The 19,650-nt window shown below is 37.4% G+C and overlaps 1 protein-coding gene across 2 annotated transcripts in view; it reads right to left on the bottom strand.

The window, feature by feature from the left end:
- Positions 1-7,414: 7,414 nt before the first annotated feature.
- ANKRD12 (ankyrin repeat domain 12) overlaps positions 7,415-19,650 on the bottom strand; it is a 193,013-nt gene continuing 180,777 nt past the window's right edge. For both annotated transcript variants that reach the window (XM_006891417.1, XM_006891418.1), the window contains 4 exons: positions 12,736-12,834; positions 9,908-10,051; positions 8,568-8,663; positions 7,415-7,600 (listed from right to left, as the gene is read on the bottom strand). In XM_006891417.1, the coding sequence (XP_006891479.1) occupies positions 7,415-7,600; positions 8,568-8,663; positions 9,908-10,051; positions 12,736-12,834 (525 nt within the window). The remainder of the gene's footprint in view (positions 7,601-8,567; positions 8,664-9,907; positions 10,052-12,735; positions 12,835-19,650) is intronic.

The raw sequence follows: 19,650 nt of genomic DNA, 5'->3' as shown, positions 1-19,650 counted from the left end.
GTGGGTGATTTTAACCATTCTTCTAAGTGATACAACATTGGTCTGTTCACTTGTTGTACAGAGGTAACTCCTGGTTGCTGTGATGCTTAACACTGTGACCCTGCTGTGCCAATTGTGATATTGGTCACCCATGGTGGACAGTGTTTGGTGGAGCTCTCTGATTAAAACAAGCTTGGAAGCAGGAGTGGCATCCACTTCCAAAAGAGCTTGCCTCTGGAGATCCTATGAACTTGGAGAAACAAAGTTATACAAGTGTTCATGTCTTTCATTCACAGGGTCGCTATTAGTTCATAGGTCACTATGACTCAACAGCACTTAACAACAACATCCATGAACATGGAATATTCTTCCACTCATCTAGGTGTCTCTTTTTATTTTCTTCAAACATTGTTCTTCTTGTTGTTGACTGCCTTCAAGTCAAGCATGACTCATAACGACCCTATGAACAAAAGGTCTGGAGCCCCTCTACAACTATCAACATTTATCAAAGTTCACAGAGTTTCCAGAGGCACATTGATTAGGAAGTGGATGCCACTCATGCTTCCAACTTATTGCACATTTAATGTCATAGTTTGGCACTGCATTCATGAAACAGTCTGCAGACTACTGTTTGACAGACTAAGAACATGTGGAGTAGACGCTGGTATTCTCAATGGTTTATTGGGGATGAACTTTCCAAACACCATGTTATCAGCGGTCATGGTGGACTTGCAGGGTGTTGTGCCTTCTCCAGGCTGCACCACTTGAACCACCAATGGGTCCAGGGGATGTCAGCCCGCACATCTGCTGGTGTTTGTAGACAGACTTAGTGATCCATGATAAGTTTTCTCTTGATCGCTTTATGAAATGGATCAATGAGGATAATATAAAAAAAATTTGTATGTGGAATCTTCACCCAACCAGTAAGGATTCTGGACTCTCAGGGCCACACAGTGGATGCCAGCTTATCCCTCAACTATGGACTAAAGGCTCTGTGCAGACTTCAGCTGGTGAACACCATGGTGGACAGGCTTGCCCTAGGTTGCTCCTTTAGGGACAGCACTTTTGTGGCCAGCCCAGTGAACTGGAATCCTGTAGAAGACATAAGCTTGCTTGGCCTCGTAGCCCGGCCTGTGCACCTATGTACAATAGCCCTAAACCCTGCTCTATCTTGTGCCAATCTTACTGTGTCTGACGCACCTACTCCTATTACCCCAGTCACGGAATCAATCCATCTCATCAAGGGTCTTCCTCTCTTGTGCTGTTCCTCTGCCTTCCCAAGCATGGCATCCTTCTCCAAAGACTGGTCCTTCCTTGCCACATATCCAAAGTATGTCAGATAAAGCTTCAGAATTCTTGCCTCCAAGGAGAAGCCTGGTCTCAACCTCTCTAGGATGAATCTGTTTGTTCTCCTAGCAGACCATGGTATATTCAATTCTTTTCTCCAGCACCACAGCTCAAAGACATCAATTCTCTATCATCCCTAGTCGTAGTCTAGCTAAGAAGTAATTGCAAAGACTATGGCCTGGAACAGGCTCACCTCAGTCTCCAGACTGACATCAATGTTCTTCAGTAATTTGGAGAGGTCTCTTGACAGCAGACTTTCCCAATGCAATTAGTTTTTATAATTTTTCTTATATTACTCTGATTTATTTACAAAGTTTGAATACATTGTTTTTCACAAAAGATCCTTTTCATTTCCTTCACCCCACCCACCCATTGAATTGTGTAACTGCATGATTAACACCCTCCCCCTCATCTTCATCCCTTTATTTTCACCTTCCCACTACCACCTTGGATCCTCATACTCTCTACAATAATGGTTTTATACAGTATTTGTCCCTGCGGGACTGAGTTAGTTCACTCAGCATAATGCTCTCTAGTCCTTCCCAAGTTAGGTAGTAGTTTTACAAAATGATTGCCCCTGTGTGCTGCATAGTATTCCATTGTATGAACGTACCACAACTTCTCAATCCATTCGTTTGTAGTTGGACGTCTGGGCTGTTTCCATGTTCTTGCAATGGTGACTAATGCTGCTATGAATACTGGTGTACAAATTTCCACTTGAGCCTCAGTTCTTATTTTCCTGGGGTATATTCCAAGCGATGGAATAGCTGGGTCATATGGAATTTCTACGTTCAACTTTTTGAGGCGGCGCCAAACTGCCTTCCAGAGTGGTTGTACCATTGTACAACCCCATCAACAATATATGAGTTCCTATCTCACCACATCGTCTCCAACATCTATTGCTTGCTGTCCTGTTAAATTTTGCTACTGCTATTGGAATGAGATGGTATCTCATTGTGGTTTTTATTTGCATCTTACTGCCAGTGATTTGGAGCATTTTTTCATATGTCTGTTGGCCATATGAATAGCTTCCTCTGTGAAAATTCTTTCCATGTCTTTTGCCCACTTTGTAATTGGGTTATCAGACTTTTTCTTGTGGAGGCCCAGGAGCATTTTATAAACTTTATGAGATTCTAGTCTGAGATGGTATTGCCAAATGTTTGTTCCCAGTCAGTAGGTTTTCTTTTTACCCTGTTGGAAAAAGTTCTGATGCACACATGAATTTAATCTTTAGAAGGTCCCATGTATCAGTTTTATCCTCTTCAGCGTGTACATTTCTGGCTGTACTTCATAGTGTCTTTATATCAGACTAGGGCTTCTAAGCTTGATCCCAGTTTGACTCTTATGAACTTTCATGGTTTGGGTTTTCACTCCCAAGTCTCTTATCCACCCTGACGTGATTTTTGTGTATGGTTTGAGATGTGGACCTAGTTCAACTTCCTGCAGGTAGTAGTCCAGTTTTGCCAGCACCATTTGTTGAAGAGGGTGTCATTTTCCCCATTTGATATGTTTTGTTTCCTTGTCAAGTATCAGTTGACCATAGATAGCTGGGTCTTTTTCTGGATTCTCAATTCTGTTCCCCTGATCTATATGCCTATCATTGTACCAGTGCCTTGCTGTTTTGGTTACTACTACTCTGGTACATTTTGAGATCAAGAAGTGCTATCCCTCTCACTTAATTTTTTTTTAGAAGTGTTTTACTTATTCAGGGTCTCTTGCCTCTCCAAATAAACTTGACAATTTCCCTTTCAATCTCCTTGAAAAATGAATTTGGTATCTGTACTGGGATTGCACTGAGTATGTAGATAGCTTTTGATAGGATTGTCATATTCACAATATTGAGTCTTCCTATCCATGAACAGGGCACATTTTCCCATTTCTTCAGGTCTTTTATTGTGTCTTGCAGAAATGTTCTGTAGTTTTCTTTGTATAGGTCTTTTGTATCTCTAGTTGGGTTCACTCAATTTGTGTAAAATGGTACTGCTTTCTTGATTTCCTTCTGAGTTCTCTTTGTTACTGTAGAGGAATCTAATTTTTGAATATTGATCTTCTATCCGGCTTTTTTCTTTCTTTTTTTAAATGGAAGGAGCCAAAGCAGTGGTTAGTCTTTATTGGAAAGAAGGAAACATTCCAGTACATTTTGACCACATCAGTGGGAGCACGAGCACATTCAGGGGCTCACTCAGTGAGCTAACTGGTAGGGCACCTGCTTGTGATGGGCCCCACAATTAGGGCATCGCTGTGCATCACCTTTGTGTAGCCAAAACCAGATCACAGCACTGTTGTCTTCTTCACAGATTGGTGATGGAGGGAACTAAATTAGGATCTTCCTTAGTGCCAGAAGCTGCCTTTGAAGCAAACATATTGTATAGATCCTGGCCTTTCTGAGCAGCCATCATGACCTCCTGCTCCAACTCTGCCGCCTGATCATCACCCGTAGGCACACCACCTCCAGATGCCATAAAGTTCATGGTGGCTACCCCATTAGGAGTGCGGGCCCTCAAGGCCTGAGTGGCCAATGCTCCAGTTCCACAAAGTAACCTTGAAGCCAGAATGCCTGTGACCAGCAGCAGCAGCACTTCTGGAAGGAGTCTCAGGATAGGCAAGACTTCAACTCTTAACAGTTTTTAAAGAGCAAACAGATAATTTTCAACAGCTTAAATTTCCACATAAAGCTATTCCAAAGACTGCAGCAATCTAAATTTGAAGTGATTTTTAAATGTTGAAAAATACCTTAGTTATACAGAAATTTCTATTACGTTTCATTTAGACGTTTGGTTCTTCGTATGTTGGGATATCAGAGATAGAATAAAAATAGTTTTACATTTTTTTCTGAAGAAAAACCACACATATTAACTTTATAGTGAATTTCTAAAATTACAATTCTTAAGTTATATTAAAATGTGCTAATTGAGGTCTCTGCTCGAGATCGGAGTTAGGAAGTTTGCATGCACGCCTAATACAGTGAACTTGTGAGAGCTGGAACTTAAGATTGCTTTTTTTCTGGGTCTCCTAAGTTCTCCACCTTTGACAGAGAATGATTTTGCTGATAGGTGCTATCAAGTTGAGTACAACACACATATGAAAAGCATATCTGAATTCTGTCCTATTCTGTGCCATCCTCATTATCTCTGACACACTAGAGCCCACTGCTGTAGTTACTGTGGCAACCCAACTCAACTCACTGGGAGTCTTCCTTTCTTTCCTGACCCTCCACCTTTCCAAGCATAATGTCTTTTTCCCTTTCCAAGGAATAGCCTTGCCTAGGTCATGGTTTTCATATATTATTGGAAAACATTTGTATTTTCTTTCTGACAGATTTCTACCTTTTGAAGGTAGTACTTAGTTTCATCTGTGCGACCTCTAAATGGCTAATTCTTCAGAGGCTGATGGTGTAACCAGAATTGAATATCTGTCAGGTGCTCAAGTAAACATTTATGTTTGATTTATAGTTACAAGGGAGTGGAAAAGAAATTTTTTTTAAAAAAGCACATACTTTACTTTTATTTTTCTATAAAAATATAACTCTTTATTAAATAACATGCACAAATACCAACTATTTATTTATTAAACAGATATGATTTAGAGTAAGATTTAAAGAAATACAAATCCTTCAGTACAATTCAGTATCTTGTTCATGATATGTGAATAGGGTTGTTTCGAAGTTTTTTTTTTTTAAATCACTGATTAAATAAACCATTCTTAATTTTTCCTTGAGAACTCAAAACCCTTTTGGGTATTTTTTTTCCTATTTTTTTTAAAAAAGAATTCCAGAGCTTCAGAGTACTGTCACACCAAAGCTCTTGAGTACTTGATTATGATTGCAGGTTCCTAAAGAGAAGGCATTCAGAGAGGCTCTACCTTTTTGAGGTACTATTAAAAAGATTAAGAATTGTGGTTAAAAAGTTAGCATGAATAAAATATGCCAGATTTCTTCTTGCTTGCTTTTTCTCTTCTGTAATGTGTTCTGTTTGGTCAAACATTGTTTTTCTTCCCTTCCTTCTGTGATAGGACTTTCAAAACAAAATGTTCTAGAAACTTATCCTTCTGGTTTTTCTCTAACTTGTGGTCAATAAAGTGAGTTTTTCATTTGTATGATTTGCCATAGAATCCCATTAAATTATCTTTTTAGGTAAAAAAACACATTAAGTTTTCATATTAAAAAGTATTGCTTTCATAAATTAGCTTTTAATATTCCTAGTCTTAATAAACTGAACTTCAACAAAACCAGTGCTTCAAAGCTACTCTGTCTCTCTGGTTCCACTTATTCAACAAAAAAAGGCCAAAATCTCCCACTTAAGTTTCTAAAGAGACCTATAGCCAACTTTTAAAATGAAGTCTTTGCACTGTGTAATTTTTCACACGTGCTGCTATATTGTGCATGCCTAGTACAATAGGAATGAAATATAAAGTGACATAAAGATGCAAAAATCTCTAAGCTTAACATTTACCTTTGCACTCAAAACCGTCAAGTTTTATATCCACACCTTTAGCCAAAATTTCCAACTCTCAAATTCAAAATCACTTCATTTTTTATATACTCTTCCTCTCAGTAGAAAAAACATTCAGCAGCATTATTTTATAATTCCAGAAAGTATTCTGGAAAATTGTATAAATTTTATCTCAAATAATCATGGATTAATTTTATATTAAACTAAGTTTTCTTTCAAAACTGTTTACCAAGATCAGTAGCAGATATATTCCTGAATACTCAATATACAACATGTTATAGGAGACAATGGATTTTTCTTAAGTGTATAGCAATTATTTTATTATAAAACAACATACTGAATTTTAAATTATAAAACTTGGCAAGTTACATGTTTTGCATCTTGATGTAAGGAGAAAAATATAACCTACTAGCCACTATTCCTGAACACTGCCAAGATTGGTTGGAATATACTTAATAGTCTTTTCCTTATTTTAACTCAATCTTTCATGATTTGAGTACTCAGTTTTTATTTTAAAGTGCAAAGGTTATTAAGCTTATAACATTAAATATAAGTAATGTAAAAAAGTTTTACAATGATTTAACATGACTAATAAAATTTATTAAACATATTTACATATAGTCACATATTCTGTAATAGTCGAGTATTAAAATAGACATTTACAGTTTCAGAATTTTCATTCAAAAGCTTTTTTTGGGGGGGTAAACTAGCTCTACTATCAGATGAAAAAAAGAGCTATTTCTTTTTTGAATGAGTAATTCTAAATAATGTTTAACACAGTAAGCCTGGGCATGACCTCAGTGCATGATGACATATATGACACTGTTTTAGGCATCACTTGTGGACTTAAATGACAGGATTCATGCAATACAACCACGACATAATCTTTACAGCTATGGTGATGAAAACAGCTAACTCAAACACATGCATACCATAACGTTTTGCTACCTGAACACACTACTTTCGTACTCCATATATAAACTACAACTTTGGTCCATAGAACATTAGACATAACAGCTTTACAATTATTTCTTTGTACATGTTTTTACTACCAATCCCTTGGTATGCATTTTGGCCATTAATTACAAGATTTACATCTGCACAGTAAGTATAAAATAAGTTATTAAAAAGTAAGACAATATTAAAATTTCCAAAAGAATACTGTACAATTAATTTACATATATGGTAAACTCAAGAAATTTTGTGCCAAATTTTTCTTCCACATTAGAAACTATCTGGTAGGAATTAAACTTTTTTAGCTTACTGATACATTTTTAATAAAACCTGAAATATATTTGAATACTAGTGGTTATCTTGTTACTTAGATTGCTAACAACTTCCAGCGCTGTTAGCAATTCTCAGCTTTTTAAGTACCTACCACAGTTGGCCAATATACCCCAATGCAACAGCTACCTTTCATCAATATAAATAATAGTTTTCAGTTAGAAACTGTTTAGATCTAAGATCCAAAATAATTATCTTCATTTATTTAAAAAATAAAATGACAACATTTACTACATAACTAACTTAAATAAAACTTTACTAACAACTGTAAAGGCATATGAGTATGTGTGTAGAAAGGCAGATTTCCACAGTATATTTTGTGCCTCATCAATGCCAGCAGTAATGGCTGTGTGTTAGATAGGAGTCAATTCAAAGTCATCATTAACATCCACAAGGGGAACATAGAACTCCTGGATTTCATAGATGCTGATAGATTTGTAGGTAGCAGGATCAAGTTCCTGGAGTTTGAGTTGCCATTCTAATCTCTGGACAGCATTTAAGGCAGCAGCTTCATGTTGTTGTCTCATTAAAAGACAGGTCTACATAAAAAAAGAGATAGATTGATTATTTTGTCAAATTTGCTTTGCTTAGAAATTAATTTAATGTATATTTCTTTAGGGAAGAGATGGACACAGAGTTTAAAGATCTTTTAATCATATGCCTATTTCCTATCTTATCTGGTTCATATCTTATCTGGCAACTACTTCTGGACCCACAACTTTTCACCCTTCTTACAATTAGTACTTAAAAATATTGTCTGAAATTATCATAGGAGTAGGGAAAGAATGGATAGAGAACTTCTGTATTGGGATAGGTGAAGGGAAGATCAATCAGAATTGAAGACCAGACATTTTATGTACTGCAATTAAGGATTTTGAACAATATGACAGTTGGGAGTGGAAGAAACCAGAAAGGGAAAACAGAACAAAACCAAACCAAACCTAAAAACTAAACAGAAAACCTGGCCAAAGGGAATAGAAGGTCTGCTTAGACATGATAATAAGTTAATTACATCAATTAATGGTAATTTCTGCCTACACATGATTGCCTGGAAAAAAAATGAGATTTGTAAACTTTTATGTAAATTTAAAAAATTAAAATTTAAAAAAAGAAATTATCAAAAGAATCAAGAAAATAATTATAAAATTATTAAAATACTAGAATAATTTTCTTTCTTTCTTCTTGTTGTGTAACACTGAGTCGGAATGGACCCATAGTTGACCCTCCAGTAGGTTTTCAGAGACAGTAAATTGAACAGGAGGAAATTGCCCATTTTTCTGCACAGCAACTGGTGGATTCAAATCACTTGCCTTGGGGATTGCTGTGCAGTTTTTTACCACTAGGCCACCAGTGCACCTTGGTGCTTTAGAATTTTCTTTACAGAGTCAAAAATAAGAGGATTTATGACTAAAAAATATTTCCTTTCCTAATTATTATAATTAGTTTCCATTCATTGTTTATGAAAGGTGTAGTGTTCATTTAAATTGAACTTCTAAATATACATACCTTTAATTTGTCAAATTTATCATCCACATCTTGTAACCAAGACATGAACTGCCTTGCATTAAAGCGATCCCTCACAGAAATTTTACTGTCATCAGACTGAAAGAGAACAATGAATGTAGTTGAATGTTAGAAAAAGTTTTAAACCTACTTTAAAATAGATTTTATTATTCTACAACTGCATAAAACTTAAAGGACCTCAGGATACCATATAATGCTGGTGTAAACCATTCAGTTGGGATCAACCTATAGCTGACCCTCCAGCGCATTTTGAGAGGCAGTACATTACACTGGGGGAGACTGCCCATCTTCCTCTGTGGAGCAGCTGATGGATTTGAACCACGTACCTTTGTATTGGAAGTGCAATGCCTTACTACTAAGCCAGGATACCACCCAAATTAACACACGATTTAGTAAAAAATTTTTTTAAGAATGGTTAAATTATTAATTTCTATTACAAAAAGCATCCCCTTAACAATGTTAAAACTGGAAATTCTAAAACTCCCTCAGTGGCCTTCCAAGTGTTTATTTCCTTAAACAGTTCTTTCTTAAGATCCAATTATTTATTTTAATAGCTTCTTCAGATATCACTGGATGCTTTCATTTGAAGAAAATATTTGGTGGGTTAAAAAATTGACAAAATAATAATCTAGTTCTGTATCCTTGTTTTACAAATAATAAGCTCAGAGAGGGGGAAGTGATGAGCCAGAATATACCCCATACCCTTTATGTTACTAGCTTGTCACTGTTAAAAGTGAAGATCCTTGAAATACTATGTTTATGTATTTTTTAAGTCATTACAGTTTTTACATTATTTAAAAAAAATTCTGGTAACTGATATGGCTGCTTTTTAAATTAATGTGATTTATATGTAACAGTAAGCTTCTTTAAAGACATATTTCTTAAATTATATTGATTTATCCCATCAATAATCAAGATTAAAACATGAGTTACATAATATTTTAGTAATGCTACAACTTAAGAGGTTCTACCTGCTTGTACTGTTCTTTAATGTACAGGTAAATGGCTATGAACTAAATGTGTAAAAATCTACAGCTGAAGTAAATTACAAGTCATATGTAAGGCAATCTGAAATTTATCTTAAGATCATGTTCTTAAAACATCTGTTTTATGATCATCTAATTTCTTAATAAGAATCTTACGTAGTTGAGACTTTAGAAAATAGAAGATCAGTTACGCCAGAAACAAAAGTGGTCAGAAAGAATTTTTCTTTGAACTTGGGAAATTGCTGAATTCCAGTTTCTTCTATGGAAAAGGTAAAAAAACCCAACTCTTAAGTAACAAAAATTGAAGTTTTTTAAATGTACCAATGAACATTTTACCTGAGAGTCGAGTGGAACATTGTATACTTCTGCATCCAGCAAGACAGTACAAGCACTAAATGGCAGTGTTTGATTGGCCAGGGTTCTTGCAGCTCTGTAATGTACTCTGAGAACTTCCTGCTCATTGGATACGATGAGTTTTTCCTAATTGAACAGTTAAATGTGCACACACTCACACAATGCATTCTTTAACAATTCATTTTTCAAACTTAAGAAACAAACCTCTAAAACAACGATAAAAGAAACCAAACCCAAAACATGTTAAAGAAATGGTACCAAATTCAGTTACTAAGTAGTTTTTGTTCTTCCACTGTCAGGCATTTAAGTGTTAAGTGCACTGTTCTACAATTTTAAGTTGTTTGTTCATAAATATGAGGTAGGAAATGAGTTGTTCTTGATATTTGTTAAGTTTCTGAAATGTACAGTTTCAGTGATAATTTTTTTGTTATCCTTCTATTTTTTTTATTTTAATGAAAATTTAGAGACTTAGGGTTTCCATCATTCATTGTTGCACTTTTCTCCCTGTGCACCCCCTGCCCCCAATTCACTCTTCTCCTTGAAAAGAAAAGATCTTTCATTGTTATGTAAGCCCTCCCCTCCTCAGTTGGCTTCACTATGCAGCTTTCACTCTGGACTTCTGTAATGACAAGAATACCCATTCATATATCCCTTTTAAACAGTTCTCTCTCTCATCTGTTTCAGTGCAATATACATCATTCCTCTCCTCCTTTTCTGTCTTCCCTCAAACCTGTTGTCAGTCCCGTTTTACAACAGTGGCCCTACGCAATATTTGTCCTTTTGTGACTGAGATATTTCACTCAACATAATGTCCTCCAGGGTCATCCATTTCCATTTTGCATACTATTTCATGAGTTCCTTGTTTTTCAATGCTGCTTAGCATTCCATTGTGTGAATATACCCGAGCTTCTCTACTCATTTGTTTCTTGATGGGCACTTGGGTTGTCACTTTGCTATTGTGAACAAAGCCCCAATAAACACAAGTGTGCATTTAGTGATAAGTTTTAACTATATGTAGGGTGGCATGGTTTTCTGTAACAAGTATCAATGCACAAATAAATATATAACAGATGAGTTCTCTTGGTTGAAATCACTACTAAATTATGCTATATGAACCAACACTAATTATTAATAAATTATTAATCAACATAAGTCATGTATAATGTTGTATATTCTGTAATTATCAATGTTTTTTAATTTTTCACTTTTTTCTACTTAAGATCCTATGAATTTTATTTTCTGCATTCAAGTTGTTAATGCTAAGAAGTGATTCAGTAAGTTTCCACATTGTTACAGGGGTCATAGCACAAAAAAGGTTAAGAATCTTCGTGCTAGGGAATCAAGCACAGATGAATAAAGAAATGTGTAGAGGATTTTGGCTGTAAATGTCTATTTCTGTTAGTAATGTTTACAGGTTAATATTGATTACAGGTTTTATTCTATTTTCAGAGGTTCTATTCCCATCAAAGGAATAACATAAAACTATGTAATGTTTCTGTAAATCCAAGTAAATTAATTTTATGATTTTCATATAAAACTACAGTATTTTGTGATTTCATGTTATTTAATTACCAGAGACCAACTTAGAGCCATAAGAACAAAAATCCCTCCATATTTTGTGAGTGTTTTGCACTTTAGCTCGTAAACAGCTAGTACTACTAAGCAGTTATTTCAAATTTGGAAACCCCAACATCCTGCTAGGAGTTCACTGCAGTAGGTCTGCAAATACAACAAATGACAACAAGAAACTATGGAAAACTTTTTCATACCATAAAAAGATACCAAACAGGAATTGTTGATCTGGATAGCAGCTATCTTAAAATATTTTAAAAACGGGCTGCCCTCGGCCCCCGGCGTGGGGTGAGCCATCACGGCCCTCTGCCTGGGGCAGGCTGCCCTCAGGGTGAGCTCCTCAGTCCCCAGATTGTACCATCTGACCCCTGGGTGGGGAAGGGGGAAAAAGAAAAAAGAATGCCTAGGGTATCCAGAGAATGTTACCTAGGCCACGTTTTGCCACCCTCCCCCCCAGTAAACCTGAAAGCAACACCCTCAAAGCCCTTCTATTTGTAACTCACAAGTTTGTTCTCCCAAGGTTTGCTCCCTTTCCTATAGGTAACCTTAACACTGAGTTTTACTCCAGAATTGACCCTGAACCCAGTGCCAGTGACAAAAAGGAAATACAACTGACAGCTAAGGAAGCAAAGGAGGATGGAGCCTCTGGGTTCAACCAGCCATTCCCACTGGACCCACCTGGGAAAACACTTTGCAGTCCAGAGGGGAGCAAATCACAGGAAAATATCTTCTAACAGAGCAAGAAGGCAAGCAGCTTTAACCCAAGACCACCAGTAAGGTGATAAAGCGTCCTCCCTTCCCCCCTTTACATCTATGTCCATGTTCAGCATGAAGAAGCCAGAGAGTCAGCATCCAATTCCCAAATCAATAAGATAGTTGGTTTAATTACCATTGAAAAATGCTTGTCACTCTTCTGTAGCATCTGATCCCCACTGGACCCTCATCATTTCCTTCACCTGCTCCCCCCACCAACCAAACTGTGCAGCTCTGCAACTGCATCCTGGCCCATCCTCACCCTTCTGCCCCCAACCCTCACCTCCTTGTACCCTCAATATGTTTTTCCCAATAAAAAATAAAAAAAATATTTTAAAAAGAAATTCTCTATTTAACTACACATACACAAAAATGAAAATATAATCCTTTCCCCAAATGCTTCTAAATAGAACATTTGCAGGCCATTTCAAAATACAGAGAAAAATATAATTTCTATTTTTAGCAAAGATATAAATTTATCTTACTCGTTCAATACTGTGCTGCAAACGTAGTTTCATTCTTACAACTTCCTGTTGCCGGAAAAGCTCTTTAAGAGGATCTGACAGTGATGGTGGTGGTGTAATCTAATTTTAAAACACAAAAAAGAAACAAAAAACCCCACACAAATAAGGTTTTATTTAAAATTTGTACAAATTTTTCATGCATTATTTAGTAAAAGCTTAAATTCTGATTTTTTTAAATTAAAAATATTATTGATGTGATGATTGAGATAACTGGCTATTACTTTTCAGGTAATTTTAAGTGTTTGAAACACAGCAGAGTTATGTATTTTTTTCCCTGAACTCAAACGGTTAAGAAAGTGACTTAATACAGAGAGCACATTTTAGATGATCTGTAAATGACAGCTCAGACTCGGAGGGATAAATCATCAATACAGAACGTGGTATAAATATAGAGCAAGCAGTCCTAAGTAGTTTAAGCATATCATATAATTTTTGAAGTTTTCATATCAACTCAACATCGTGGAGTTGGAACCAATTTACAAGTGAACCCTTTAGTGAGTTTTCTCAGCTGCAAATCTTAGGGGAGGAGAACATCCATTTTTCTCCCACAGAGCTGCTGGTGGATTCAAACACTGGATAGGTGCTGCCTTTGAGTTGCCTATGGATTACACCACCAGAGCTCCTTTAATTTCCAGAGAGATGACAGAAATCAAACACCAATGTGCCAACTTTCACATTTAGTAAACTGTCTTTGAAACGAGACTAAAAACAGATTAAGAGATTCATGGGCCCTCGATCAAGCGTTCTCATCTAAGTAAAAGAATTAAATTCTTTGTGTAATAAGGTCTTTATTACTTATCTACACGCACAAGCTTGTAAAATTTAAATTTTTACTATCAAGTCGGAACTGATTCATAGCTGACCCTCCAGTGTGTATTCAGTGGCTGTACATTGCATTGGAAGAAATGGCCCACCTTTGTCAGTATCCACCAGGCCATCATCACTGGAGCTTGTGGCTGCCTACAGTTTTCAACATCTTTAATTGGAATATCAGAAGAATGTCTGTGTTTCATTGATGATGCAAAGGCATTTGACTGTGTGGATCACAACAAAGAGTGGCTGACTTTGAGAAGAATGGGAATCCCAGAACACTAGATCATGCTAATGCAAAACCTGTTCTTGGACCAGGAGGCAGTCGTCAGAACAGAGCAAGGAAACACTGCATGGTTCAAAATCGCAAAGGATGTATGCCAGGGATGTGTCCTCTCCCCATACCCTTTCAATCTATTTGCAGAACAGATTTTCTGGGAGGCTGGGCTGTATGAGAAGTGTGACATCAAGATTGGTAGAAGAGTCAACAATCTGTATTATGCAGATAACAAAACCCTGCTTGCTGAAACTGAGGGGGACCTGAAGTGCTTGCTGCAGGTCAAGGACTGCAGCCTTCAATATGGATTGATGCTCAATTTCAAGAAGTCAAATGGCAACATCAGGATGGATGGTGAAGAGACTGAGATTGCTAACAGCTTTAGTCCACAGTCAATACTCTTGGCACCAGCAGCCAGGTAAAGAAATATTGTGATGGGAAAGTCTGCTGTTAGGGACCGCTTCAAAGTACTGAAGAGCAATGGTGTCACTCTGGAGACCAAGGTGTGCCCGATACAGCCCATGGTCTTTGCAATCACTTGGTATGCATCAGAGAGCTGTACAATGACTAGGGAAGATAGAAGGAGAATTGATGCCTTTGAGTTGTGGTGTTGGAGCAGAGTATTGAATATACCATGGACTGCTAAGAAAACAAACAGGTTCACCCTAGAGAGGGTTAAACCAGGCTTCTCCTTGGAGGCAAGGATTCTGAAGCTTCATTTGACATACTCTGCCCCTGTTGTACAGAGGGGCCAGTCCTTGGAGAGGGACAACATGCTTGGGAGGGTGGAGGGATAGCACAGGAGAGAAGACCCTCTATGAGGTGGACTGATTCAGTGACTGGAGTAATGGGGGTAGGTGTGTTGGAGACAATGAGATTGGCACAGGACAGAACAGGGTTTAGGGCTGTTGTACACAGGGTCGCTATGAGTCGCAGTCAACTCAACGGCATACAACAACAACAACAACAACAACAACAACAACTGGATGCTATTATTTCTGGTAAAGGAGTTCTGGTGGCATGGTACATTCTTTCTGGTAAAAAGGAGCTCTTGTGGTGTGGTACATGATGAGCTGAGCAGCTACTATGCAGTAGAACTATGAACAGTCTCTTCCTGTCAAGATTTATAGCCTCAAAATCATTGATGGAGAATTGTCATGGGCTAAAAGAGTGTATAAGGAGTTATGCTGTCAACCCAAAGATAGGCAGTTTCAATCTACTTGCTCTGGAAGAAAGATGGGCAGTCACTTCCTGTGTGATGGAAAACCTCTGGAAACTTGATTGAAAACTCAGCTAGGAGTCAGTTCTCACTCTAAGGCACGTGACAGAACAGCAAGAAAGCAATGGTTGTTTCTGGAAGGTGCTGGAGTTTAAGGAGTTGACTGATCTGTTTTGAGATCAAACATTACTGTTAATATGGAGGTACATCTAAGTGTAGCAATAACTTTAACCCACTGAAGTTTCTCTTTACCCCTTGGGTTAACTATATTTGCTTGTCTCCATCCATGTTTAAAATTATTAGGTCAAAGATGGCTGCAGGAGATCTAAGTATGTGTTGCCACAATATAACAATTGAATCTTTTGACTGTTTAACAACAAATCCATAGGAGAGTGATACAACCAGATACAGTGGCTTCCTGACATTGCCACAGTAATGATACCTTAACCATGAACAAATCTTACAAAAGAATCCAACCTTGGTCTAATCAATAGTCTAGATTTGGCAAAGTTTAAATGAATTACATTGTTGTTGTGTGTTGTTGAATCAGAAGCAACCCATAGTTGACCCTCTGGCAGGTTTTCAGAGGCAGTTAATAGCATGGAAGGAGACTGCGTCCCCTTCTCCTGAGATCAGCTGGTGGATTCGAGCCACCTGCCTTTGGAATTGCAGTGCTGTTTCTTGCCACACAGTGGACTGAAAATCATGTTGAAAGACACCATAAGGAATCTATCAGTTAAATATGGAAAAAGTCTAGAGAAAAACATGAAGCTTCTCATTTTCCAGGCCTCTAATTGTAGAAACACATTTGTCATATTTCTGCCTCCTGTTAACTGCTCTCAATTTAACAAGAGTAGAATTCTATTAGTTTCATAAAGTTAGACAAGGAGCATGGAATATGACTGATTCATGAAGAGTGTCAAAGAGATGTTATGTGCAAAGATAGTGTCAGAGCAACTTCTTAAGGACTCAGAGACAGGATGGGGGAGAAAGGGAAATAACTTTCAGAAGAGAGGATGGCAAGATTAGTGTGATTAGTGAGATAAATAGTACGGGCTTCCTAAGCAACTGTAAGACTTTCTTAGTCACTAAATTAGAGGAAGGGATTAGTGAGATACTCTCTTCCTCAGAAGGGAAATGTAGGATGGAGGGTTCAGCAAGGGCAAAACCTTAAAACTCTGCCATTGAGCTGAATCAACTCTCAGTGCTGCTTGCCGCCATACACCTCGTGTGGTGTACCACCTTTGAGTTGGCAGTGCAACTCCCTACCAAGTATGCCACCAGAACTCTTGGCAATGTAAGTGTAAAGCAATGACAAACTTTATGATAGGCTACCAAGGTTCTATTCCACTCTTAAAGTCGGCTTTTCCTCTGGTCAAGCCCTTCAGTAAGTACACTGCCTTTCCCTCTACCCAACTTAACTATTTATTAAGTTCTACTCTCTCTTCCTTTCCTTACTCATCTTTCAACCTGAAAAAGAAATCTTTTCTTTTCAGAAATCTTTTGGAAAGATTCAAGACTTCAACCCATTTTCTATTTTGAAAAACAATGCATACATCACAGCTTCTAAATAGTTATGTTTACATATGTTTAAAAAGTCGGCTTTTCTTGAAAATCTATTCTACAGAATACTGAACCCTCATGATTTATGGTTAATAGTTCTAAGAACAAGCAAGTCTGAAAAACCCTCTATCCATCTTCTCACTTGAGTGTCTCATAATTAACACATTAATGGTTCTAAGTCCTGCAGTAAATAAGCCTTTATGAAGGTAATAATTAAAAAGAACCACCCTCAGTGTAACAGAGTTGGTTCCACCTAAGAGAGACCCTCCACTCCACTAGGTTTCCAAGGTTGTAAATAGGCGGTTGTTTGTTTCTCTGGAGTGGTTGGTAGATTCAAACCTCTGGAGACACAGTCTGTGGGTTAAGTAGCTCAACTCGCTACAAACTAGAGCTCCTTATGACAGTAATATGCACAACCAAATAAATATCAATAATTTCTAAATGTATACTTCAATGAAATGAGTTACATATTTACTCATGTTCCTTCATTTTCATTAATCCACTCTGCCCCTATAATTCTTACCTGTTTTAGATTATACTGTCAACTTGAATGCATCTAATTCCTTAAAAGTGTGTAATGCTCAATGCAAACATTCTGTATTAAATTAAACATTGTTGTTCAACAATGGCTTCATGAGACAGTTGGTTCAAGGTTTAAAGATTAATTCCATGTAACAGATTCATGGAGTCCTCCAATCTCAATAGATACAATTATTTAGTTTCTTTTATGAATTTGGAATTCTGTTCCACCATTTTCTTCCTTTTGAACAGTATTCAGCTATTGGGTCCTTGATCAAAATGTTAAGAAATGGCAGCCAGGCATTTCTAGTATCACTGCAAATGAGGTAACAGTTCATGGAAGGAAATATATTTTAGATTATTATCTTCTAAATTTACGTGACAATAAACACCCCCCTCACTACTCTACACAAGAAATTAAACCAATATATGAAGGAACATGTTTTATTTGGAACACACAAGGAGTAATGCTGTGGTACGACCAAAAGACCTTACACTCACCATTGTAAGGCAAAGACATTCATGGGGAGATGGGAATGCAGGACAAATAATAGGCAAGGGATTAAGAACTGGAGGTTTCCTCCAGCAACAATAGCAAAGTTCAACAGAAGAGCAAACAACTAATTTTGGCGAGGTTGTAAAGAGAATGGAAGCCTTATTCACTCCTGGCGGGAGTGTAAAATGTTGCAACTACTAAGGTAAGTAGTTTGGCGCTTTCTCAAAAAGTTGAAAATAGAAATACCATTTGATCCAGCAACTGTATTACTGGGAATATACACTTAAGAAACCAGAACCACCATCCAAACAGATGTATGCAAACCCATGTTTATTGCTGCGTTATTAACAATGGCAAAGAGACGGAAACAACCCAAGTGCCCATAAACAAAGAAATGGTAGAAAAACTATGATATATTCACATAATGGAATACTATGCAGCACTAAAAACCAAAGAACTCATAAAATATTACACAACATGGGTGACCTTGGAGGACTTTATGCTGAATGAAAGATCTGAGTCTCAAAAGGACATATACTGCATAGCACCACTGCTATAAAGAAAGATTGATATGGGGGGTTGGAAGGAGAATAGGAAAAGATTGAATAGGTAATGAACATGGTATTGGAACAGATTAAGTAAAGAACTATTTAAAAGGAATATATGATTAGGCATTATATGTAAAACAATGATCCAGAATAACAGGTACACAGCAAAGAAGACTGGGAAAGGAGGTACACTGCAAAGGGGGGGGAAGGGAGGAAATTGTGCAACAATGAATGAAGATTAAAAATGAATGAATGATTTCTGTCATCACAGGAGTCTAGAGCGAGGGCTACATGGTGGAGGGGACCTGGGGGAGGGTTTGTAAAACAATGAAAGAATCTTTTCTTTTACTTTTCCATAATTTTTGACTCATGTACTTATAACTTGTTAGTCAAATTTGTGTCTTCTAGGTTGCAACACCCCCATGATACATCTTCAAGGATATGAACATGTACGGCCAAGCACAATCAATAAGAGTGCATCTGAATTCCAAAATCAATCTCCATAATAGTCTATGTGTTTCCTACTGCCAAAGGGGCCCTTTAGAGTAGTGAGAGAAGATCTTCACCATGAAACCCACAGTGTCCCTTTTCAGCAGGAAGTAGCTAAGAGAATATGCCATCCCCTTTTCCTTATGACTCAGGGTGAAGTCTCTCTCAGGGAGGAGTGATAGGGAATGGCAAAGGATACACTGACAAAGAAGATTAATCAGAACTGGCTTTGACAAGCACTGTGGCATTTGGACAAGAACAAACTGGGAGGAGGGTAGAGAGAATGGTGCAGCAGTGAATGAGTGGAAGCCCAAAATCTCTGTAAATGTTTATGAAAATTAATAAAAGATAATTATAGAAAAAAAAGAAAACAAAAAAAATGAATGAATGAAAATACAACTTTTTCTGTAAATTCTGTTAAAATCACAATTTAAAAAATTATTATTAGGGAGCTCTGGTGGACTAGTGGCAAGAAGCTGCACTGCAATTCCAAAGGTACACGGTTCCAATCCACTAGATGCTCTGCTGGAGGGCCAGTCAGATCCGATTTGATGGTATACACGCACGCGCGCGCGCACACACACACACATTAAATATAAAGGGAGGTCTCTGACTCTAACTGGTTTGGGAAGCATGGAGACTGGCTAAACTAGAGGGATGAAAAAGGAGCAGTCAAGGAAGACCTTTTCTTTTTTAAAGTGTTGAGGATTAGATAGCTTGTAAACAGAGTGTGAGACCAGAGGAAGGGACAGAAGAGAAAGAGATGTTCTGGTAAATTCAGTGTTGTTTGTTGTTGTTATGTGCCGTCGAGTCGCTTGCGACTCATAGCGACCCTATGTAACAGCCCTAAACTCCGCTCTACCTGTGACAACTGCACTGTCTCTGACACTCCCATCCCAATTATCCCAGTCACTGAATTAATCCACCTCATAGAGGGTCTTCCTCTCCTGCGCCG

The sequence above is a fragment of the Elephantulus edwardii genome, unplaced genomic scaffold (genome assembly GCF_000299155.1).
Source record: "Elephantulus edwardii isolate Elephantulus edwardi_28Jun2011 unplaced genomic scaffold, EleEdw1.0 scaffold00097, whole genome shotgun sequence".
Classification (NCBI taxonomy): domain Eukaryota; kingdom Metazoa; phylum Chordata; class Mammalia; order Macroscelidea; family Macroscelididae; genus Elephantulus; species Elephantulus edwardii.
Note: the sequence above shows the minus strand (reverse complement) of the source record. Positions and strands in the feature narration are given on the sequence as shown.